Source organism: Vipera berus (genome assembly GCF_964194415.1).
Source record: "Vipera berus genome assembly, chromosome: 1".
NCBI classification, from domain to species: Eukaryota; Metazoa; Chordata; class Lepidosauria; order Squamata; family Viperidae; genus Vipera; species Vipera berus.
Window position 1 is genome coordinate 29,339,603 of NC_138202.1, and position 25,267 is coordinate 29,364,869.

Consider the following 25,267-nt stretch of genomic DNA (forward strand, 5'->3'; position numbering starts at 1 on the left):
GTTAAAATGTCCTTGTTTTCAGTGTACTGTTTATAGATGTGCTTCCTTGATAATTAAATATTCTTCATAATCTAAAATAACAAATTGCAAAAATTCTGATGTGCTGTGGCATATTCATTTTCTGACTGAAATACACTACTTTTCTGCTTGCCTATATACTGTATTCTAGATTCCTTTGTAAGTATAAAAATTAATAATAATTATTTTATTTATTTATTAAATTTCTACTCCAGTCATCTAACCTAAGTGATTCTGGGTGGTTTGCAACAGCATAATAAAACCATATAAATACATGAACAATTAATTACTAATTACTAATTATGTGATTTGGTAAAATAATTAAATGAATAAGCATAATATGAAACTAGCCTAGAAACAGCTGTTTGTCTGCCCACTTATCATATATAAGAAATCAATAGTGTCAATATAAACTATTGCCCAGATGGTCCTGGTGCCTACTGTACGCAGAAAATTACTAGCCTGATAATCAATATCTTTCTTAACTACCAGTGATAAAAGTAAAGATAAAGATTTCCCCTATCCTATTTTTTCTGACAGTAGGGGGCAGTGCTCCTCTCCATTTCTTAGCCAAGAGAGCCAGCATTGTCTTAAGTCACTTCTGTGGTCATGAACTGCTAGATTGGCAGGAGCTGGGCCAAGTAGGGAACATCTGCTGCCGGCATCAAGCTCCCTGCGCCCTGTGCGTTCCCACAGAGAGGGCCTCCTCAGGGTGCCACCGATCAGAGAATGTCGATTGGTGGCCCCCAGGGGGAGATCCTTCTCTGTGGGCGCTCCGGAGCTGTGGAATCAGTTACCGGTAGAGCTCCGGATGGCGCCCGATCTTCGCTCCTTTCGTCGTGATCTCAAGACGTTTTTGTTTGTACAAGCCGGCCTAGCCTGATGGGGATTGGTGGGGTTTTTTATTTTTTGTATTCTTAATTTTATCTTTGGGGTTTTATAATTGTATATTAATTGTTTTAACTTGGGCAATCATTTAATCTCTTTTTAATGTTTGTATTTTGTATTTCACTTTTGCCCTGTGAACCGCCCTGAGTCCTCAGGGAGAAGGGCGGTATAGAAATATTATTAAATTAAATTAAAATTAAATTAAAGTAACGGGACCTCACACTGTAGCATGGTGCTCAGGTCTTGAACTCAGGCTGTCAGTTTTCTACTGACAAGCTCAGTGCCTTTAACCACTGAGCCATCATACTCCCTTGCAACTAGCAGTGATAGGATACTGTAATGTCTATTACACCAGAGATCCCCAACCTTTTGAGCACCAGGAATTGGTTACATGGAGAGAGGTTTTTCCGTGGACCTGAGGGGGCATTGTTTTGTATGCTGCCTGCATCCTGCGGATAGGGCTTTTCTTGCTTGTGCAGACCAACTGTTGCAATGCCACAGCCTGGTACTGGGCCACAGACTGGGGGTTGGGGACCCTTGTACTACACCACAGCAAATACAATATAGAATTCAGGGCAAGTTGTGTAACATACACAACTGTGTTCTTCAACAAAAGGGATCAGCAAGGAGTGTAGGAGCAGCCTTCCAATATCTGCCAATCACAAAAATCTGCTTAACTACAAGGCTGGCCCTGACCTCACAGGTATGTTTCTGTAAATGGATAAATATTTTCTCTGCTGCTTATTTCTGGCTGTGGATGTTGGAAAAATTATTGTAGATATGTTTGCATTCTATAGATGCCAATGTCAGAAAAGTGACTCTGGGAACTTCCAGTGAAGTCATCCTTGAAAAAGCAGAGATGACATTATGGATGAAATTAGCTGCTGGATGTAGATTCTGAACAAGTGAAATCTCTCTGAAGAAAGGAGAGATCGTGAGAGCACCCATATATATTTCAGACAGCAGCTTCTCATGAACTGACATTTTTGCAATCAGCTTGTGAGTTGAGCAGCTGGGAGTTGAGGATCCTGTCAAAGTTCATCGTGATTAATGTAGCTTTTAAGAACATAAAATTCAGCCAATCCTCACTTTGGAATGAATTTTCTATTGCTTTTTAATCATTGAGAAACTCTGGATTGGCAAGTTTAGGTATTCTCTGGATGAATTTCCTTTAATCATTTATGAAGGAAGTTTTGAGTACAAGTATAAGGATTTTTGAACTTTTTTCAGAATTAACAGTAAAAGAGTGATTAGAGTGTTGTTTTTAGCTAAAGGTCTAGATGTATTTAATAACACTTTAAATATAAGAATCCTTCCCATGGGTAAGCACACATATCTTTGCATTTGGAAGAAAAACAATGTAAGATGGAACTTTGAAGACTGGACAGTTAAGGGTGGGAGCAGAGGGAAATGAAGTTTATAATTAAAGAGTAAGAACTTAATTGAACTGGTTGGGAACTATGCAATTATAAATGCAGCTCCCATGCATTTTGAATGCAATTTGCAAAATATAAATGCAGCTCCCATGCATTTTGAATGCAATTTGCAAAATAAGAACTTGCTGTTGAATTTAGATATATTGGATTACCTTGACTACTATAAAACAAAAATTGCAGAGTATTGGTCTTATTGGTCTAACATAGCGATAGAGATAAGCAGTAGACATTTCCATGTGGAAATGCACTATTATGAAGTGACAAAAATTCATGCTAGAACAGCCTTACCAATTGGCATCCTTTAGACATACTGGGATTATAAGTCCCAGAATTACCACTATGGACTAGGTCAGGGGTAGGCAACCTTGGCTCTTTTATGACTCAGCATGGCTGGCTCAGGAATTCTGGGAGTTGAAGTCCACGAGTCATAAAAGAGCCAAGGTTGCCTACCCCTGGACTAAGTGCTAAGTTGGGGAAAGCTATATTAGACCAATAAATGAGTCTCTTACTGACAGTCCTACCAAGCCAAATAAGATTGATTTGGAGGTCTTACAAATGTCTAGCATATACAGAAGCTACACACCTTTTTATTTCAATAAGGCTCTGACATCTTTAAGCAAAGCAAGATCAAAAGAATTAGACTGACATCACCACCACATATGTCAGGAAAACTTTTCTGAAGTAGGAGGATTCTTCAAAACTGTCTAGTAGCACAGTATGTTCTTTTGTTTAAGAAACATCTGAATAAGCAGTTCAAAGCTCTTTTCAATGTGGCAGCTTTCAAATATCTTTGACTATATAGTAAAGAGAATTCTACATATATTTTCCATTAAAAAATATCTGCACAAAGGCAGTTAAGATGCAAATTAGCTGCATGAAATTAATCCCTCCATAGTCATCCCATCAACCTCTTTCCCAGTTTTGCTGTGCACATTTTGCACTAAGTTTCCAAGGATGGCTCTGATATTTTCTGCACAGAAAATAGGCATGGAATTTATGTGACATTGGCATACACTGCTAGAACATGATTTGGACCCAGTCTGAATGTACAGCAGGCATTAATATTTAGTGCAGAACTTTACTTTATTGTCAACCTCTCTGCTTCCAAGAACAGTTCAACCCTTTAACCAAAATTCCATTTCTTCATTATCTTTGAATCCATTCCTTCTTGCTTTGTCTGCTTTTAAGATAATATCATACTGTATGCTGCTCCTGAAACAAATAATGGAGTTGAAGAAAGCAAATGCACAAAGCTACTCCATTTTTACAAACCGTAGAGCTTTTTGAGACTGCACCACTAATATTCACTATTTTCCATTGCAAATTTTTATGGAATTAAAAATTAGTTTTAAAGGGTGAATTAAGCTTCTGCAGATAGAGAAGACTGTTTTAACCTACGGTGCTACTTTGAAAGGGTGCTGCAACTGAAATATTGCTAATGATGTTCAAGAGCTAATCAAATCCTATCTAATGAGACTGCATTGGAAACAACAGTTTGCCAAGATGGCCTCCAATGCCCTGTGCTTTCTGAGGGGCAAACAAAGGAATGGACAATATACTTGCATGTCATAGAGCTATACAAAAAGGGAAAAAAGGCCAACAATAAGGTCATCAAATAAGGAAGATTGATCAACCTGAATATTCCCCACAGCAGCTCCCTCAGTATTTTTGCCATCCACATAGTCTTCAATACTGTAATACTGTCTCCTCTGCTTTTTCTTATCCAGCAATTAAGTCTTTCAACCTTTGCACTTTCAGGTATTGCACATATACCTTATTTTAGGTAGGGTAGACAATTCCAATGTATGCAAAGCTCTGCAAAATATTTACAGCAATGTAATAAATTCCTAACTTCAGAAATGTTATATAAAAATTTTGGGCTGCTGTTTTGTTTTGGGTTTTTTTGAAAATGATGGTTTTGTTATTTTACCCAGATGGCAAGGTAAGAACTGGCCCAGTTTTAAGATATTTAAATTTGTATGATAGACATTTTGGATGCCATTCCAAATAGGTTAAATTATTTTAAATTGTCTTCAATTAAATCCTGCGCTTCCACATTCTCCTACACACATTCTCCTGTTTTTATGCTTCTAATTTATTTTAACAACATGGCTTTAGGACTGTATAGTACTATAGTATAACATATTTCTGGCTTTATGCTTCTTATATATCATCCTAATTACTAGGACAAAAGACAGGTTGAATTACACTTAATAAATAAAAAATAAATGTACAAAGTTTGTAATTAAAAAAAACATTCCTACACCAAAATCAAGTCTATTTTTCCAATACTTTGAAGACCTTTAAGGAAATACAAACATGTACAAATATGTCTACCACATTCCAGCCTTCTTGATAGCTAAATCAAGAAGTTTGGATTTCTTATCCCTAGGTTGTTTTTGCCAACAGTGCCCAATCTATGTGAACTTTGCTGTTTAACTTAAACTAATCTGTCATTCCTCCCACAAAAGCTACTGTGGTTCTTAATGTGATATAGTTATCTTTTCTCCTTGGGATTTTCCTATGCAGTTTAAAAAAGGTCCAGAAAGTGATTTTAAAGATAACAGTCAGTTTTAATCAATTATCTCATTTATGTTTTAAAGGTGAATGACAGCATCATAGATATATAACAAAGACTGTGTTATGAAGGCGGTAATAAGGCCTGATGGGAGTTTTTCTTCATATTAATATAACAAGGATAATTTTTTTTATCGCTGATTGATTTGTATTACACTTGTTATATCTTCAGTTCGTTAGGCATTGAACGAGGCAGAGGTGTTGAAACAGCAAGCAAGTTTATTAACTCAGAACAGAAGCAGCTCTAATGGCTGCTGCACAGCTATTTATACTGTTGGCCTCTAGGCAGCAACCAATAAGTTTAAAGTAACAGTTTCCCGCCCCAAGCCTAATTATCAGCTTGGAGACAGCCAGTCTGGCTTTCAGTAACAGCAACCATTAAGCAATACAGCAATCTAGGTCAGACATTAAGCAAGTGATTAAAACAGTTATGGCCAATACATTACAACACTTAACTTACATTCACCTGTGATGGATTTCTTCATATAAAATTAGGAGTGCTAGTGAGGGCTGTTGCTAATGCACACTTACCATAAATTTATTATTGGCTGAATTCTGAGTTGCTATGAATTTGTCAGTAAAAAAACATACAGGGAGGAAAATGCATGAACTGACCTCAGGATCTTGGTAGGTTTATGTCTAAGGACATGCATTCAAGATATCTAAGAACTGCAATGCATATCTGACTGTGTAGCCTACACAAATCATTCCTTTGGTGAAGAGTTGGTTGGCCATGAATCAGGGGCTTCCACAATGCACATGAAAAGAAATCGGACTTTGATAGCACACAGTCATGGCTGCCATCCTTTTTTTTTAACACATAAACACGCCCATGGACACACCAGTGCTATTGACAAGCATCTTTGACAACCAATACTTTTATAATCCCAATAAAGTATTTGTATTCATGTTAATCTCATATGTAGTTTTCCTTAATTGGTTATTACAAATTTATTATGCAAGATAATCATACTTAAGTGGCAGATATAGCTGTGATTTTTGTTCTTTGATTTCAACATTTGCCACTCTGGCACAAGAAGGAAATTTAATAGGATTTTTTTTTATTATTATTAGTTTGCTTAAGAAAATTGGAAGGAAGTGTACTTGGAACTGATGACAGACTTTCTTGGCTACACCCTTAATAATGTACTTGATATAACCAAATATATCTGATAATGATAATGATTAGTTATCATCATCATCATCATCATCATTGGTTAATTTCCATACATTGCTTCTTGTCCTGCCTTCAGGTGCTTTGGAGAATAGCTTGACTCCCTCTTCCTTGTGGCAGCCCCTGAGATATTGGAATGCTGCTATCATGTCACCCCTCACCCTTCTCTTCATTAAACTAGACATAGCCAATTCCAGCAATCATTCCTTATATGTTTTAGCCTCCAGTCCCTAGTCATCTTTGTTGCTCTTCTCTGTACTCTTTCTGATCTGGGGCCAAGAAGCATCTAATGAGATCTAACTGTGTCGCTGTATATCACTGTCAAACTCAATCATGTCACATGACGTATTGTGGCATATTGTGACATTTTTTTGCCTTTGTGGAGCTGGGGTGGGCATGAGCTGCTCATGATGCATCCAGCCTGTAGGCCACCAGTTTGACAGCCCAGCCGTATATGGTCTATAGCTTTGGGAGTTAGGACCAGCATCGTGTCTGAACTAGTAAGAATGTATAGAATAAAGATCCAATACAGTTCCTTTAGAAAAAGATAATCTTTGGTCACAAGATCTCTGTGTTAGCCTGATTACCCAGGCTTGTGAGATCACAAATTTCGGAGGAGATGGTTTGATCCACTGGGCTGCCCAGCCTAATAACCTACATAGCTACATGCCCAATCTAACAGATTAGGTTTTGAGGTATAAGGAAACTGAATAAAGATTGAGCGCTTTGAGGTAACTACTGGAATTTAATAACTATTAGAAAGAGAAACAGATGGTCTGGTTGATCAACATCAGTTTTTTAAAGAGCTGAAAGTAATTGCTCTTTATATACAAACACACACAAACACACATACACACATTTGTAACTTTTTCTGGTCAAACAGATTTTCTAGATTTCATGACATTACAAACAAGCAAGGTGAGACCTGAAGGAGACACTTTAATGAATATTTTTAAAGAATTAGGTAAAGGTAAAGGTTCCCCCGCACATGCGTGCTAGTCGTTTCCAACTCTAGGGGCTGGTGCTCATCTCCGTTTCAAAGCCAAAGAGCCAGTGCTTGTCCGACGATGTCTCCGTGGTCATGTGGCTGGCATGACTAGATGCCAAAGGCGCACGGAACACTGTTACCTTCCCACCGTAGTGGTCCCTATTTTTCTACTTGCATTTTTACATGCTTTCGAACTGCTAGGTTGGCAGAAGCTGGGACGAGTAACAGGCGCTCACTCTGTTATGCGGCACTCGGGATTTGACCCGCCAAACTGCCGATCTTCTGATTGACAAGCTCAGCGTCCTAACCCACTGAGCCACCGCATCCCTTTTTAAAGAATTACAATTCCTTTAAATAATTTTCAGGGATTTGTATGGGTCAAAAGTTCACAAATCCTTGATTTAATTCACCACAGGTCTCTGATTGGTTTGGATTACACATCTAGTCAGTCGGCAAAACACAGAAGCCAACAGTAGAAACAGCAAATAGAAAGTTTATGAATATTCTAATATATAGTGTTATAGGACTGTTATTGTCCTATAACAAGGAAGGAACAATCAGATCTACACATGCAGAATTCCAACTAACTACTTTATTATGTTCTGCCTATAATAATAGAATCTCCCCAATCTGGCAGCTGTCCCTTGGGAACAATTAGGCTTAACAGCAGTCAACACCACAATCAGCCAATAAGAAACCACACCCAACCAGGCACCACATAAATACTATGCATAGAATAGCTCAAAGCACACATTCCAGTAGAGAGAAGTTCCTTGAGAATGGGCTCCAGCATGAGTCTGAAAGCTCTAATTCCAGTGACCTACTCAGGTTGGATCCTGCAACATTATCCTGGGACATGTACTGTATATTTGCCTTCATTTGTGATAATTACATAAAGTTCCAAGGAAGGCTGGTTTTTTATAGTTGTGCAGTGACTCTTGATTAGCTCTGCCCTTTATCATTTATCTTTCATCTGTCAGACTGGGTGCTTCCCAGCACTTTTTTTTAACTTTGTCAAAGGGCTATTTATATGAGTAAGGTATAGCATTAACATACATTATAGCATGTAGATCAGGGGTGTCAAACTGCCAACCCATGGGCCAGATGTGTTATCTGAAAGCCATGCCCACCCCATTGTCAGCAATGGCAAAATAGTCCCAATAAGTCTCGTGACGTCACGTGACATTGTGAGTTTGACATGTCTGATGTAGATGGTTATTGGTTCTGTACTTGTCATCTGCATATTAAATCAAATAAAACAATAGCATAAAGTAGGAAAAGAACTTGTTAGGAATCAGAGAAGGGGACGACAGAGAATGAGGTGGCTGGATGGAGTCACTGAAGCAGTAGGTGTGAGCCTAAATGGACTCCAGAAGATAGTAGAGGACAGGAAGGCCTGGAGGAACGTTGTCCATGGGGTTGTGATGGGTTGGACACAACTTCGCAACTAACAACAACAACAAGGAATAAATGTTGTTGTTGTTGGAAGTAACACTGGCCTATAGGGAGTTATTTAGGTGCAATTCCAAATGTTCCCAAAATTTAAGAATAAGTATTTCGTACAGCTGTATCTATAAAAATCTGTTTAACAAAGTTGAGGGTTGACAACAACACATCTCCATTAACAGGTCTCACCCTATTTAGCTAAAAATGAAACTTCTTTGATACCAGGTGGCCTCTGCACAATCAGAAACTTCATCATGCCGGATGAGTTTATTCCATCCCGTTCATCCTTAGAGCTCCTACCTACTGTTGCATCTCTTCTTTGGCCTAAACTGGGTGAACAGAACAGAACAGAACAGAACAGAATAGAATCTGGGAGGGACCCTAGAGGTCTTCTAATCCAACCCCCTATTCAGGAAGGAAACCCTACACCATTCCAGATAATGGTTATGCAATCTCTTTTTAAAAACGTCCAGTGTTGGAACACTCACAACTTCTGGAGGCAAGTTGTTCCACTGTTCTAACAGTTCTGTCAGGAAATTTCTTCTTAGTTCTAGGTTGCTCCTCTCCTTGATTAGAATAGAATAGAATAGAGCTGGAAGGGACCTTTGAGGTCTTCTAGACCACCCCCCTGCTTGAGCAGGAGAACCTATATCATTTCAGGCAAGTGACTATCTAGTCTCTTCTTAAAAATCTCCAGCGATGGAGTGCCTACAATTTCTGAAGGCAAGCTGTTCCATTGGTTAATTGTCCTCACTGTTAGGAAGTTTCCCCTTAATTCCAGGTTGCTTCTCTCTTTGGTCAGTTTTCATCCATTGCTTCTTGTCCTTTCTTCAGGTGCTTTGGAGAATAGCTTGAAGATTATTTAATCAAGACAATACGGGACTATTGACTTTTTCCTTTAACAGCAATTAATTGGTAAGAGGTTAGGTAGTAATGTTTAAAAAAAATAATCTGGTCTCTAACAAAGTCCCAACACTGTAGTCTATGAGGCTTTCTCAGTTTTTGAAGATGTACGGTGTTAATATTTGCTGAATGTTAAGTTATTCCATATATCAAAAGAAGCAGACACTTTTATTCAAAAATTTACTAGTCTAAATATGTTCCCAGAGCAAATTGTAATAAAAAGTAATTGGTTTAAAATCAGTATTTAATTGGCAAAAGACCTTTAGCTGGTTGATAGTAAATCATTGCCCCTAAAGATAGAGGCTTTAGTTGGCTGTTATCCTCAGAAAGCAACTGCCATCTACTATAGCAAATCAATATGAACCAGTAGTGGATAATTTTGTCTAATTTTTATCTTAGTTGGTTTCACTCCAACTCTACTCTATCCAATTTCCACATCGATCTGTGATTTAACATACACACTCAAATGTATTCCTTTCTTTTCTCAAGTTTTCCTTTTTGTGCACATTTCAACTCAATTTGCCCTAGCAGGAACATTTTTTGTAGAAATTTTTGCTTCTACAGACATATTTCATTCATTCTTTGCTAATTGGTTGTAGATTAATGGTACTCTAAGAAGGATGTGACACTGTTCTGATGCCATATTAGAAAGAAACTTTCTAATATCAAAGGATGTGAATTTGAAAGCTTTCTATCCAAAACATTTTTTCTACAACCACCTCATTCATATAGTTTCTTATAGGATGGAGTATTCTCCCCCAAGTAAGAATGCGACATTTTATATAGCAGAAAATATATTCAAACAGTCCAGCTCTGCTTACTCTTGTACACAACTCTTATGCCCATTCTTTTTTATTTTTTTAGATGAGTTTCATGTACTGTAACTACAGCAAAATAAATAAAAATAACTGTAAGGAACAGGGTGAAAACCATCAGTGGACTCTTGGGAAACAACAGGGCTAAAACAGATCTAAGAACTGGTTTCTATGAAGAGTCACATTATCTGAGGAACTACATTCTTGTAAGCCCAGACATTAAAGTGTTTACAGCCATGTTTTCCTCCCTCTTTTTTTCCATCCTCTTTTCAACCTCTTTCATTTTCTCATCATTTCTTCCTTCCCTCTCATCTGTTCCACCTCTGCTTTGTTGTCATCAGGATGACAGAAAAGAGAGAAGGGTCATCCTCGAGGGAAGATTGATTGATTCCTTGCAGATTGTTAAAAGTAGATTGAGGGCTACCAAGTTTGCTAAAAGAAAAGCCAAATCACCTCAGGACAGAGATTGACTTTGCCTGGATTTAAATATGAAAAGATCAGATATGGATGATTCATAAATCCCACCTGAAATCAAGTCTCATGTGGGAGAAACAGTACCACGTGAGCAAAGGATATCCTTACGTAAATCTTTTGGTGCTCCCAGTTTTGAAAAATGTTTTACCACGGCAGTTAACATTAGGATGATTGTGCATAATGTGAGATCCCAGGATCACATGGCTTCTGAGGTCCATCAGCGCTCTTCCAAATTGCTCATCAAATTGTAAGTTTTGAAATGAGGAAGAGGGATATTTATTTAATATATATTATTTATTTAATACATAGGCTTGTCTGAAATGGTATAGGGTTTCCTGCCTAAGCTGAAAGATCTCCAGGACCTTGGACTGGAAGACCTCCAAGATCCCTTTTAACTCTGTTGTTCTGTTCTGTTCTGTTCTGTTCTGTTCTGGTTTTGTTTTGTTTTGCTCTGCTCTGCTCTGCTCTACTCTATTCTAAATAACTGTATTTAATTGATTGCAGCTAGCTTTAATTAAGCTTATAGTTAAACTGAATTAAACCAATCTTAATATTTATTCTTGGCTCTTTACTTTGGAAAACAGGTAATCAAATGTGGCCTTGGCCCAAAGAAAATTATTCTCTAAAGTTTAATTCCTCATTCCACAGACCGTTGGGTCTGTACCACTTGAATATGGTTTCTTGTGCCTTGTCCTCAAGTAAAGACTATCTCATTTACCCATTGTTAAATCTAAATGTGGTGGGTGTGTTTATTTTTCCCTATGAAAATCAGTATTATGCCGAGCAAACAATTCACAGTATTTATGAATCAATAATTTCTGTTCTGATGGATGTAGTTCTAGAATGATGTTTCTCATTCTGATAGGATGAGCAAGCACATTTGTGATGTTTCCTTGGGGAGGCTGTTATTATATTACACACACTTCATTACCACAGCATTAGCAAGCTCATACAATAGCCAAGCATCTTACATTTCTAGCTAATTACTATATTAAAGCAAGTCATGGACAGGAGGAAAATAACATATATTCATTTATTTATTTTCTTAATTGTATTTAATAATATTGTGCATAATATGAATAGGAGTAAAAAATTATGTGCAGCTCCTATCAGTCAGCAATTAATGTTTGCATCTAGGTGACCTTGTGCCCATTATTTTGCTAGCCTGAAATAATTATGCTCTCACAATCTACTCTCAAAATGTATGAGGGTATAACAAAGTATTTTTTTTAAAAAAATGTCTTTTGCTAATAGAGTAAACAAATTTGGGTGAACAGAACAGAATAACACAGTTGGAATGGATCTTGGAGGTCTTCAACTCCAACCCCATACTTAGGAAGGAAACACTATATCATTTCAATCAAATGGCTGTCCAATCTCTTTTTAAAAACATCCAGTGTTGGAGCATTCACAACTTCTGGAGGCAATGTTGTTTCACTGATTAATTGTTCTAACAGTCAGGAAATTTCTCCTTAGTTCTAGGTTGTTTCTCTCCTTGATTAGTTTCCATCCATTGCTTCTTGTCCTGCCTTCTGGTGCTTTGGAGAATAACTTGACTCCCTCTTCTTTGTGGCAACTCTTTAGATATTGGAACATTGCTATCATGTCACCCATGATGGGGAAGTAGGCTGATCAATTTTTGTTCCTACATGACTAATTGTTTCAGCCCAAGCCCTTACAGGGTTCTTGTGGTTAAAAACCAAGTGAGAAAATTCAATGTACACCTTTATGAGCCTTAGGGGGAAAGGGAGGATATGAATATTTATTTTACATAAACATTTTTATTTTATATAAGAAAATAAGAATTAAGCACAAAACTTAATAGATTCAAACACCATCTAAACCAAGGTGTCAAACTGCCGGCCCGTGGGCTGGATGCGTCATGGCGAAACTGAGCCCACCCCATTGCCAGCAATGGAAAAAAAAGTCACAGTACAACACGACACATCACGTAACATTGCGAGTTTGACACCCCTGATCTAAAGTTTTGTAGTCTGAAATTTTGTCAAAAAATAAACTCATCCATGGATTTTACCTATAACAACAACATTTCTAAATAGAACTTGTTAAATAACAAGGACTGGGTGATAGTACCCTCTTGACATTTTAAGCAATTGTTTTATCACTTTAAAGTGCATAAAAATGCCCCATTTGTATCAGAGTAATGGCAGCCATACAAGATAGCTGCCAATTCATCATCCTACCTAAGATGGCCACCACCTCATCATCCTGTATGACTTCTAATGATCCTGAGACAACAAAGCAGAGGGCATCTACGCTTTCACCAGCGTGATAGATAAGGTCTCCGGGAGCACAATGGATTGTCTGGAATTCCACTGCAAGTGCTCGCAAGCAGCCATCGCTAGCTAGCCGAAAAGCTGGATGTTCATTAAAAACCTTCCGATTGAGATGCACGCATATATCTGCTCTCATGTCCTTGGGACATATTGAAAGGACCTGGAGGGAAAGGAAAAACATGATAATGAGTGCACTTTAAACAGACAGTATGAAGGTTAACATACATACATAACTACTTTAATACATTATATTTGTGCTAATGGCAAATATCTGTAGCTCGGGTATAGGATGAGGGTGGAAGTTCATTCTCCATACTTGTGGCTTGGATTCTGAATGTTCAGAAACCAATCCACTAGCTTGGAGACTGAGCCTCCACCCTCATACATTATAATGTTTTTGTTGTTGTTAGTTGCGAAGTCGTGTCCGACCCATCGCGACCCTATGGACAATGTTCCTCCAGGCCTTCCTGTCCTCTACCATCTTCTGGAGTCCATCTAAGCTCACACCTACTGCTTCAATGACTCCATCCAGCCACCTCATTCTCTGTCGTCCCCTTCTTCTCTTGCCCTCAATCTTTCCCAGCATGAGGCTCTTCTCCAGTGAGTCCTTCCTTCTCATTAGGTGGCCAAAGTATTTGAGTTTTAGCTTCAGGATCTGGCCTTCTAAAGAGCAGTCAGGGTTGATCTCCTCTAGGACTGACCGGTTTGATCGCCTTGCAGTCCAAGGAACTCGCAGGAGTCTTCTCCAGCACCAGAGTTCAAAGGCTTCAATTCTTTGGCGCTCAGCCTTTCTTTTTTTTTTTTTTTTTTTTTTTTTTTTTAGCTTAATTACAATTTATTGAGTAAAACATGTTTGGATATAGTCACAAACCATACTGTGCCATAATTAAATTAACCACATTATGACTTAAGAAATTGTGATCCAAATATGAAGTACATATGAAGAAAGGGGAAAAAAAATAAAAAAAATGTCTTCAGCCAACATGAACTTTCCCACAGTGGATGTTCCAGTCTTTCTGGAAAAAGCATTCTCCAAGCAGGCTGCTATGAAAAGTGATATATTAATGTAAACATAAATTTGTATTGACAGATGATGTCTGTCTTTCTTTTTTTTTTTTATTTTTTTTTTTTTATTAATTTTATTATTTAAAAACATTGGACACAGTACCAGCGAGCTGACAAACCTTTTTGTCTACAATGTTTAAATATATATATATACATGTATATATGTACATCAAAAATACACTTAAATACACTTATATTACAAATCAATAAAATACCACAGTATTTAAAACAGTGAGCTAGTCTGTAGAACCTAATAGAGACCTTTCTTTTTATCCATCCAAAGATACAATTTGTTCCAAATTCTATAATAGTCTGATTGATCTTTATTCTTTAATTCCAAAGTTAATTTGTCCATTTCAGCGCAATCCCAAATTTTCCTAATAACCTCTTTTTGTCCTGGGATCTCATTCTTTTTCCATTTTTGCGCAAATGATAATCTAGCTGCTGTGATAATATGGATCGTTAAGTATAGCACATCTTTAGGATATTTCTCTTTCATGATTCCCAACAAGAAAAGTTCTGGACTAAACTCCAGATCTTGATTCAATATTTCTTTCAGCCAAATCCAAATCATTCTCCAAAATTTTTGTGTTTTACTGCAAGACCACCACGTGTGGAAGTATGTTCCTATCTCTTCAGAACACTTCCAACATTTGGGAGATGCTGTTGTGTACATTTTTGCTAAGCGAGCTGGGGGAAGATGCCATCGGTAAAACATTTTAAATAAATTTTCTTTATACGATGAGGCCAGTGTTATCCTTTTATTTCTATCCCAAATTGTTTGCCAAGTATCTAGGTCGATGTTATGTCCTAAATTGTTAGCCCAGGTCAACATGGGGTCTTTCACTTGCTCTTCAAACAGCTTATATCCCAAAAGTAATTTATAAAAATTCCTTATTTGTTTAGAGTCCGGTCCCAATAATATTTTGTCCAATGCTGTTTCAGAGGTATATATCCCCCATTCATTTTTATCCTTCCTAAATCTCGATTGGATTTGTAAGTAGGCCCACCAATCGAGTTTTATACCTTGTAATTCTAGTTCATTCCTAAGTTTCAATTCCCCCTCCTCATTCAGAATATCCTTGTATGAGATTATGTTACCCAAATCAAACAGATTTGGGTAAACTATCGCTTCAAGGGTGGATAGCCAGACCGGAATTTTGGTGTAATTGTGAGATCTAATTTTTTTCCAAGTATTAAGTAGCGCTTGCCTGATCCGATGTCTTTGAAAATGCGAGAAAAGACCTTGTTTCTCCGTCCATAGGAAAGCATGCCAGCCATATTGCAAATCGTGACCCTCTAAAGTTAATAGTCTTCTATTTCTCAAGATTACCCATTCTCTAATCCAGCTCAGGGCCGCGGCATGGTAATATAATTCCCAGTCTGGCAATCCAAAACCCCCATTTTCCTTCGTGTCCTGTAAATATTTCAATTTAATTCTTGGTTTTTTCCCCTGCCAAATAAAACTTAGTGATAATTTATCCAAATTTCGAAAAAATTTAGAGTCGAGTTGAATTGGGATATTCTGAAACAGAAACAGGATTTTAGGCAGAATATTCATCTTAATGACAGCGATTCTTCCCAATAATGAGAGTTTTAGGTTTCCCCATCTTTCCAGATCACCTTTTATTTGGTTCACTACATTATCATAATTATCCTTTTTGAGTGAAGTGCATCTAGCCGTAATGTTAATCCCTAGATATTTTATTTTCTTGACTATTTCTATATCCATGATTCCGGCCAGATTACCTTTTTGTTTATTGGTCATATTTTTAACAATCATCTTGGTCTTATTTCTATTTATTCGCAGTCCGGCAACCTCACCATATTTAGATAATTCTTCCAATAGCTTTGGTCCCGTCTGACATGGATCCTCCATAATAAAAGGCGCTCAGCCTTTCTTATGGTCCAGCTTTCACTGCCATACATTGCAACTGGGAAGACCATAGCCTTGACTATATGCACTTTTGTTGACAGGGTGATGTCTCTGCTTTTTAGTGTGCTGTCTAGATTTGCCATGGCTTTCCTCCCAAGGAGCAAGCGTCTTTTAATTTCTTGGCTACAGTCCCCATCTGCAGTGATCTTGGAGCCCAGGAAAATAAAATCTGTCACTACCTCCATTTCTTCCCCATCTATTTGCCAGGAATTGAGAGGGCCAGATGCCATGATCTTGGTTTTCTTAATGTTTAGTTTCAACCCAAGTTTTGCACTCTCCTTCTTCACCCGCAACAAGAGGCTCTTTAGTTCTTCTTCACTTTCTGCCATTAGAGTGGTATCATCTGCATATCTATTATAATGTTTAAAGAGCTCCAAAGTCAGATCTTTTAAGACAAGCCTGTATTACCTGACTATATTGTAAATGTATAATTTACAGAGACTACAATAGATGATAGTAATTTTTCTTAACGCTTCTAGATGAATTATTACAAAAGAAATGTTGGAACCAAGAATTTGAATCTTTGTGCATATATTTACAGAGACCTCTTCCCCATATACTCATATATAATCAATGTGAAACTTGTTATAATGTAGGTTCTACCAAGGTTCACAATGATTTTAAATCATTGCTTTATAGTTGAATTGTTTTTATGTTGTAAGTTGCTCAAAGTACTTTGTTTTTGAGGTGCCATGCACAAGTTTTAAATGAAATAAATGAAAACATTTAACATTTAATTGAATTCATATTATTTACTTTTAGATTTCATAATTAAAGCAACAAATTATTTACTTTAGGGGGGACTCGAGTTAATTCTACATATACTTACTTTATAGTAGTTCCCACCGAGTTTGGTATATTAACTTTAAATTCAAGTTAATGCTTTTAGGATTATGCCTTGAAACCTGTACCCTAAATAGCTTTTACTATCATGTTCTTAGAAAATGGACTGGCATGGTGACAGAGAGAGAGAAATAAAGACTTCTCAAGTGCATAGGTATAATTTCTAACAGCATTGTTTTTTGTAGATACAATAGTGACACTTTCATCATGTTCTCCAGCAATTTAGAAAGATGAGAGCATACTGTGTAGGAAAAAAGCCAGCTAATCCATCAGGACAAATTCAATAATTAACTGAGGCTCTGTTCCAACAGATTCTAGTCAAGCCACTTCCAAGTGAATATAAGTACAAAGAGAGACTGTAAAATAATGATCTATCCACAAGATATGTACTTGATTTTTTTTCATTTTTAAAATGTAAATGAAATCTCAGCTAGAGAAGTAGCATTTATTAAAAAGTCTGTGCAGGTAAATTTTCAGAAGGCAAAGAAAGGGAACTTGGGTTCTTCCTCTTTTATAGCTAAAGTAAGAATTAGCCTGATATTATGTGACATCAAATGTCTGCTGGAGTAGAAAACCTGGGGTGAATATAGGGATTGTGCTGGTCATCAGCTACCTCAATGTGTGTATACATGGACAGATCTATTTCCATTTTGTGTGTTTTCTCATTGAAACTCTGAATTAATTCTATTCCATTTCTGCATATTTTTTATGTACATAACTATTTATACCCTAATTTTCCCAATTATAAAAATAGCATTTATATATTTTTTTTCTTCAGCATGCAGCCTTCTCTGGTGTCAACTCCTGCATTTGAATGGCCTGCTGAAAGCCACAGTGAACCCTCTGTGGCTGTAGTACACTTTAAGAAGCCAAGTTATGGATGGAGTCTTGCTTAGTTTTGACTTCAGTGAACAATTCCATTTTCCATCTCTCTGAAAAAATTTAGATTTTGACTTCACTGTCCTATGATGTAGAATAGGAAATATATTGGAATTGATGTCTGTCATGGATCCATATTTCTTTCTGTTCTTGTTCAAAAGGCTAGCAATAGAATTGTTAGATACGAAGGAAGAAGCAGGCAGAATAGAAGAATACAGTGTGGTGTAGTAGCTAAAATCTTGGAAGACTCATATTTCGGTCCAACATCATCCTGAAAAAGCCCCTGTACAAGTGTGGGCAACTCATCATCTCTCAGCTTTATAGAGCTCTTGTTGTGGGTAAAGTAAGGGGAGTGGTATAACTATCCCTTTTAACAGGGAGCAAGCAGAGAAAAGAAGCCTAAGGCAGAATGCACATTACCAAAGTAAAACAATAATGGCTAAGTTTTCCAGTAGAATGCACATTTGAATTAATCTATAAATTCGAATTACGATTTGATTGCAAATATATTTATTTATTTATTTATTTATTTATTTATTTATTTATTTATTTATTTATTTATTTATTTATTATTGGGACTTATATGCCGCCCTATCTCCTGAAGGACTCAGGGCGGCTAACAACAATAAAATACAATAATACAAAAGTTAAAAAGAAATTAAATTAATAGCCCCAGTAGAATAAATTAAAATTAAAATTAAGTTAAAAATTAAAAACATAATTAAAATCTCTGTCAGTCCAGGCCAGCCTGATGGAAAAGGAGTGTTTTGAGGCCGGAGATCCAGGGCCATCCGAAGCTCAAGGGGGAGTTGGTTCCATAGGGCTGGCGCTCCCACAGAGAAGGCCCTCCCCCTGGGGGTTGCCAGCCGACATTGTCTAGCTGACGGCACCCTGAGGAGGCCCTCTCTGTGTGAGCGCACTGGGCGATGGGAAGTCGTTCCCGGCAGCATCTTACTATAGTAGAGCAGGCTTTGTTCATGTAAATGAAATGACTGCTGTTCCAATTCTTGGCAGATACTGTAATTTATAAGGCTCTCCTGTGTATTCTAGGCATATAAGTTTGAAAATGAATTTGGACTGGACAGTCCTTCTAATAAAGAATGCCTTCAAACAGAAGTTCTATTAATTAAAGTTTGGCTGGTCAGTTAGGTATCACACAAAAAAACAATAGGTCCACTCTGTCCATTTTGGGGGCAGAGTTGCAAAATATCCAAACTTCATTCAGATTTTATCTTTTTTTAAAAAAATCAGTGGATTAGACTTGAGAGTAAACAGAGGTTGCATTGTATTAGCTTTAAAACTGGCAAAAGGATCTCTTAGTTCTTTATTTTGTATCTTACTGTTAAGCAGAGGCACTTTTCTGACACTTTCTGATTTCTGTATAATCATCTCATTCGGTAACATGTTTAAAGTAAGAGCAGTAACAATTTGCAGTAACAGCCTGCAGATTTCCTTCTTGCCTCTGATCAGTTGTAGTGAAATCGCCAAATTTGCTCCCACTTGGAGCCTGACCAAAATGGTTTTAATCTCCACATTCAACATATTGTTACAGCAGTCCTCCAAGTCACAAGGCCAGATAACATTCCTTCTTCTTCCTCCCACTGATATTTCAGCCTTCTGTACTGCATGGAAGCTAGAAGTTATTTTTGTCAATCCTCTTTAAAGTTCTTAAACAGCTTTTTCCTTCTTAATTTTCAATTTTCTTTCCAATGCAACATTGACAAGGAAGTATGTGTTTCAAATTAATCTCAGCAAATTCTGCTTCAATTCCCAGTCAGTCTGGGAGATACACAGTGAGACAGAGCATAGGAACTAAGATTGATATTGGTTTTGAACATATGCCTTGCAGTGTTGCAGGGATTGATCCAGTACTGCTCTGTTTCTCTCTTCAGTGATTTCATGACTATATGAGGCTGGAATTGCTATGACACTAATTAGTTACTGGATAAATGATACCCCCAGTCCACCCCAATGTATTAAGCATGCTACCTGATAATTACCACCTCCCCCCCAGGGGAACCCATTTCACCTTCACAAGCCAAGCAAGCAAGCGGCCATGTTCACTTCTCAAAGCCAGGCAATGTGTATTATTCAAAGGGCAGTTATAATTGCTATCAAAAAGGCTGTTGTGTAATAATTTGATGCATAAACATAGTTCTGCACTCAGTGGGGGTAGGGATTAAAAAGAGCAGACCTAAAATGCAGTTGGAGAAGTTTGTGAGCTTTTATATCTTTCAGATTCTATTTTTTCCAATCTTTCGCATTAGTTGGTGACTTAAAAAAAACTATAAGAAAATACCTGTTTTTCAGATACATTATTTCTCTCATGCATTTACAGTATTGCATGCATTTTGTTCTAATAATCTTTGTAAATTATTCTTCCTTATTCAATCATATGTTGTATATATTTTTCACTATTATCTACATTTTTATATATTTTTTTCCCTAACAGACATTCTTGCAGTTCAGCAAATGTTACAAAAATGAATTTCTGTTTACACAATATGGGTTTTCTTTTATCTCCTCTAGTCTCCCCCATATATGTCTCCCAAATCTGTTCTTCAGAAGCAGATGGGAATTTTTAAGTAATTGAAAATGTTAAAAAAAAATAATTTTGGGTATCCTCTTCAGAGCACAGATTAGACATAATCTTATTCATTTTGTTTAGGATAGCACTACAAAATTCTGAGATACAGCATGTATATGCTGAAGGCAAATGACTATTGAGTTCTACTATTAATTTTCTATTGATCTTTGTACGATCTTTTTGTACTGATCTTTTTAACAATCAAGTATATAATTAAATCAACATCTCCCAGTTAGTACCTATATTCTTTTATCTCTGTACAATTGAAACAGTTCAGACAAAGAAGTGCATTACACAACTGACATCATAGACATTCTACTCTCTACCATGTGCCTCTGTGTGTATGTGTGTGTTCTCAACTTATGAAGATTGGTGATAAGCTGAGGCAGATCAAATTTTACAATGTTTACAATGGTCATTAAGTCAATCGCTGCAGTTGTTAAGTGAACAGCCTTTTTTAACTGAAAACTTGCAAAAAGGGTCACAAATTGCCTTTATGTGACTGCAGGACATTACAACCATAAATGTGAGTCAGTTGCCAAGCACCCAAATTGCAATAACGTGATCAGGGTGGTGGTGGTGGTACAATAGTCATAAGAGGAAGGACCATTCATAAGTGCAAACGCTGGACTTTTTTCAGCACCAGTTGCTAATCAAACGGTTGTAAGTCAAAGACTGCCTGTAATTTAGGTTGATTACATATCTTCTTAATTTTACAGAAGACAATCTTCTACTCAAAGAGTTGTTAGATGAAAATCTCTGTTTAAAAATATTCTGTTTTTGAATAAATAAGTTTTAAATAGGGCACATCTAAATGGAGAAAGAGCAGAGGCCTTGCAACATCTGGATAGCTGAATGAACAGGCATGCAGAGTAACTAGCTGCAGTCCCCAAATTACTAAATTACCATGATTTAAATAGCTATATACTGAGGCATCCTGTATTTCTGTTTAAATTATAGTAACTGTAAGTGTTGTTCAATGACGACGATGATGATCATTATCATGAATCAATCAACTGCAGAATGGAAGCCTCCAGGGTGGATTGTTAGGCTTATTTTTCCACAGCCTAGGGCTTAAGAGACAGCCACCCAAATAGTTTCTGTGCCTAAGAGAAGACTAGATTCTATCTCCCATCTCTCCACTCATTAAGAACTTATTTACTATTCCATGCCACTCTCGGATAGAGATAGAGAGAGAGATAGACAGTTGTCAATTCATATTTTCTTCTATTCTCTTTGTTTGATGATGCAGGGGTAGCTCTTATAAATATATGGCATTCAGAGGAAAAACTAGGAACAATCCAAGAAAAAAACACAACACTTCTTTGCTTCTTCATCTATGCTCCTCTTCAGATTGACAAAGCAAGCTTCCAGTCCTGGAGGAGATAAATCCAATATTGTTTTCCCTTTCCTTCAGCATTTTCTAAACATAGCCAGGCAGTTTAAGATAAGTGGCTGGAATGGATGAGAAACACCCAACAGAGAGCAGGGACAATAAAAAGTGAAGGGGAAGCATGGAGAGTGATGACAACCAACATAAAGAGATGCTGTAGTTAGGGCGGGGCATAGCTGACAAAAGTCTGTTAAAATGTTTATTAGTAGTTGTATTCTAAGCATACATAATATATTGTATGATTTCAATACAAGGCTACTTGTACAGTATTGACTAAAGATTATTAATCTTCTAATGTTTAGTTAGCTTAGACCAGTGGTGGTGAACCTATGGCACGCATCCCAGAGGCAGCACTCAGAGCCCTCTCTGTGGGCACATGTGCCATTGCCCCAGCCCCACCTCCCCGCATGGCTCCCTCCTCACCATCAGCCCCCCCAGAGGAGATCCGCCCCCTAGCATGGCCCACACAGAGCAGTGCAGCCAAGGACATGGCAACTGAGCAGCGGGGATAATATTCTGCCCTCATGCCCCATTGCATGCAGATGATGCTGTGGGCCACAGGTGGAGGTCGTGGCCGCCATGGCACTGCTGGGCTGCCTGGGTGATCTCCGGTGGGCTGTGGACGTGGTAAGTGGTCCTGCGGGTGGGTGGGGCAGAGTGGGGGTGGGCTGGGGGTGGGGTAAGTTTGGGGCACTCAGTCTATAAAAGGTTTACCCTCACTGGCTTAGACCATTAAAGGAAATACACATCCTGGTAGAAAGAAGTTCCCTGAGGATGGATTCCAATATGAGTCCAAAAGCTGGGAATACTTAAACCTCTGGGCCCATTGACTGATCCAGATAGGATCCTGCAACATTATCTGTCTTCGTTCATTACAGGAAATGTTTGAAATGTTCAAAATATTATTTTCTTTGTTTGATTGTTCCAGGTGGCTAAAGAAATTCTAAGAAATCAATTAAGGGTGACTAGCAAGAAAAGAAACTGTACAATTAAGACCACATAAATCTTTCTAAAGCTTTGGTCTTACAGATTTCTTTCATTTTATGAAACTGGCTGCCTTAAATGCAAGGCTATAAAAAGAGCCATTTCTCTTTTGGTATGTGGTTAGGCATGACCACAAGCTAACACAACTCTTCTGAAAAGTATTGGTTCTTGTTAAAAGAACTGTGGTTTCTCATTTGGAAAAAAAACCTAGATTTTTTTACATTGATTTAGGTTTGTGACACCAAAATGAAAGTACCATAAAGTAGCTGGACGTAGTTTAAAGAAATATTTTATGTTTACATAAAGACATGCTCTTTTTTGAAATTATAGTTGCACTAATTTAAGGAAAGATCCATTCCTAAATACCATGGTTTTCTAATTGTTCCCTTGACAATGAGAGTTTGGAAAGGATATAACATTGATTTCTTTTCATTTTTAATAGATTTTATACAAAACTTCAATTTTTACTAGAGCTGCCTTTCCTCAAACTATAAAAGAATAGCAAGATAGTCCAAGATCCACACTTTCACAAATACTGTCATATAGTTAGGAAAATAAAAGAATATACAATTATACAATGTTCATAATAAAAGTGAAACTTGTTGAAAAATATATATAAGAACAAATAACAGACAAAAAAACCATTAGAGGGAAAATTGCTTCCCAACTTCTGTATATTCGAACAAAAATGCATATATCAGCATTACAGAAGGTTGTTGTTGTTAGCTGCGAAGTCGTGTCTGACTCATCGCGACCCTATGAACAATGTTCCTCTAGGCCTTCCTGTCCTCTACCATCTTCTGGAGTCCATTTAAGCTCATGCCTACTGCTTCAGTGACTCCATCCAGCCACCTCATTCTCTGTCGTCCCCTTCTTCTATTGCCCTCAATCTTTCCCAGCATTAGGCTCTTCTCCAGTGAGTCCTTCTTTCTCATTAGGTGGCCAAAGTATCTGAGTTTTAGCTTCAGGATCCGGCCTTCTAAAAAGCAGTCAGGGTTGATCTCCTCTAGGACTGACCGGTTTGATCGCCTTGCAGTCCAAGGGACTCGCAGGAGTCTTCTCCAACACCATAGTTCAAAGGCCTCAATTCTTTGATGCTCAGCCTTTTTTATGGTCCAGCTTTCACTGCCATACATTGCAACTGGGAAGACCATAGCCTTGACTATACGCACTTTTGTTGACAGGGTGATGTCTCTGCTTTTTAGTGTGCTGTCTAGATTTGCCATTGCTTTCCTCCCCAGAAGCAAGCATCTTTTAATTTCTTGGCTACAGTCCCCATCTGCAGTGATCTTGGAGCCCAGGAAAATAAAATCTGTCACTACCTCCATTTCTTCCCCATCTATTTGCCAGGTATTGAGAGGGCCGGATGCCATGATCTTGGTTTTCTTAATGTTAAGTTTCAAGCCAAGTTTTGCACTCTCCTTCTTCACCCGCAACAAGAGGCTCTTTAGTTCTTCTTCACTTTCTGCCATTAGAGTGGTATCATCTGCATATCTTAGGTTGTTGGCAATCTTAATTCCAACTTTTGATTCCTCTAACCCTGACTTTCTCATGATGTGCTCTGCATATAAGTTAAATAGGCAGGGTGACAGTATACAGCCTTGCCAGACTCCTTTCCCAATTTTGAACCAATCAGTGGTTCCGTGTCCAGTTCTCACTATTGCTTCTTGGCCCACATATAGGTTTCTCAAGAGACAAATAAGATGGTCTGGTACGTCCATCTCTTTAAGAACTTGCCACAGTTTGTTATGATCCACACAATCGAAGGCTTTAGCATAGTCAATGAAGCAGAAGATGTTTTTTTTCGAACTCCCTAGCTTTCTCCATGATCCAACATAAGTTGGCAATTTGATCTCTAGTTCCTCTGCCTCTTCGAAATCCTGCCTGTACTTCTGGTAGTTCTCGGTCCACATACTGCTAGAGTCTAGCTTGTAGGATTTTAAGCATAACTTTACTAGCATAAACTCATGAAGAATTTGAATTGAACAAAATTTTTAAATAGCAAATGAGACATGAAAAATGGAATTGACAGGTTTGTCCCATCCCTTAGTTTAAACAATGGAAGAATCTGATCTCTGCCTGGGAGCACACTCAGTGCCAATTACAGCACAGCTAAATGGACAATAGTGAGACCTGATTTAAGGTCACTTCCAATGTGTTCATATTATTTTTTTCTATACTCCATCCCCATCCTGGAGGTAACAACAAGAGTTCTATGACTTCGCTAAAATAAAGTGGTAAACTGCTTACCATGTAACAAAGGACTGATCCACACAATCATCTTGCCCATCTTCCAATACAGGTCACTGATAATTTCCTGAGGACTGTACAACACATCATTGTCCTTTACCACATGCATCCCAAAAGGACAACAACTAATTTTCTAGTACAAGAAAGGCCTTTTCACATTGCAATCTCAAGCTGCTTATCTCCCATGGGTAGCAGCAATGGAAGCCTCCTTAAAAAAAAATCTCTGTGATTTCAACTCATTCTTCCATTTTGGCCACAGGGAAAGAATAGAGCTGTCTTTTCTTTTTGTCTTTCTTAAAAAAGCCAGCTGAAAA

At 37.6% G+C, this 25,267-nt stretch overlaps 1 protein-coding gene across 1 annotated transcript in view; it reads right to left on the reverse strand.

Annotated features, from left to right (window-relative positions):
* KCNH5 (potassium voltage-gated channel subfamily H member 5) overlaps positions 1 to 25,267 on the reverse strand; it is a gene marked incomplete at both ends in the record, with an annotated part of 213,547 nt that overhangs the window by 28,945 nt on the left and 159,335 nt on the right. Inside the window, one exon of the mRNA XM_081312791.1 lies at positions 12,924 to 13,176. Coding sequence (XP_081168917.1) covers positions 12,924 to 13,176 — 253 coding nt within the window. The remainder of the gene's footprint in view (positions 1 to 12,923; positions 13,177 to 25,267) is intronic.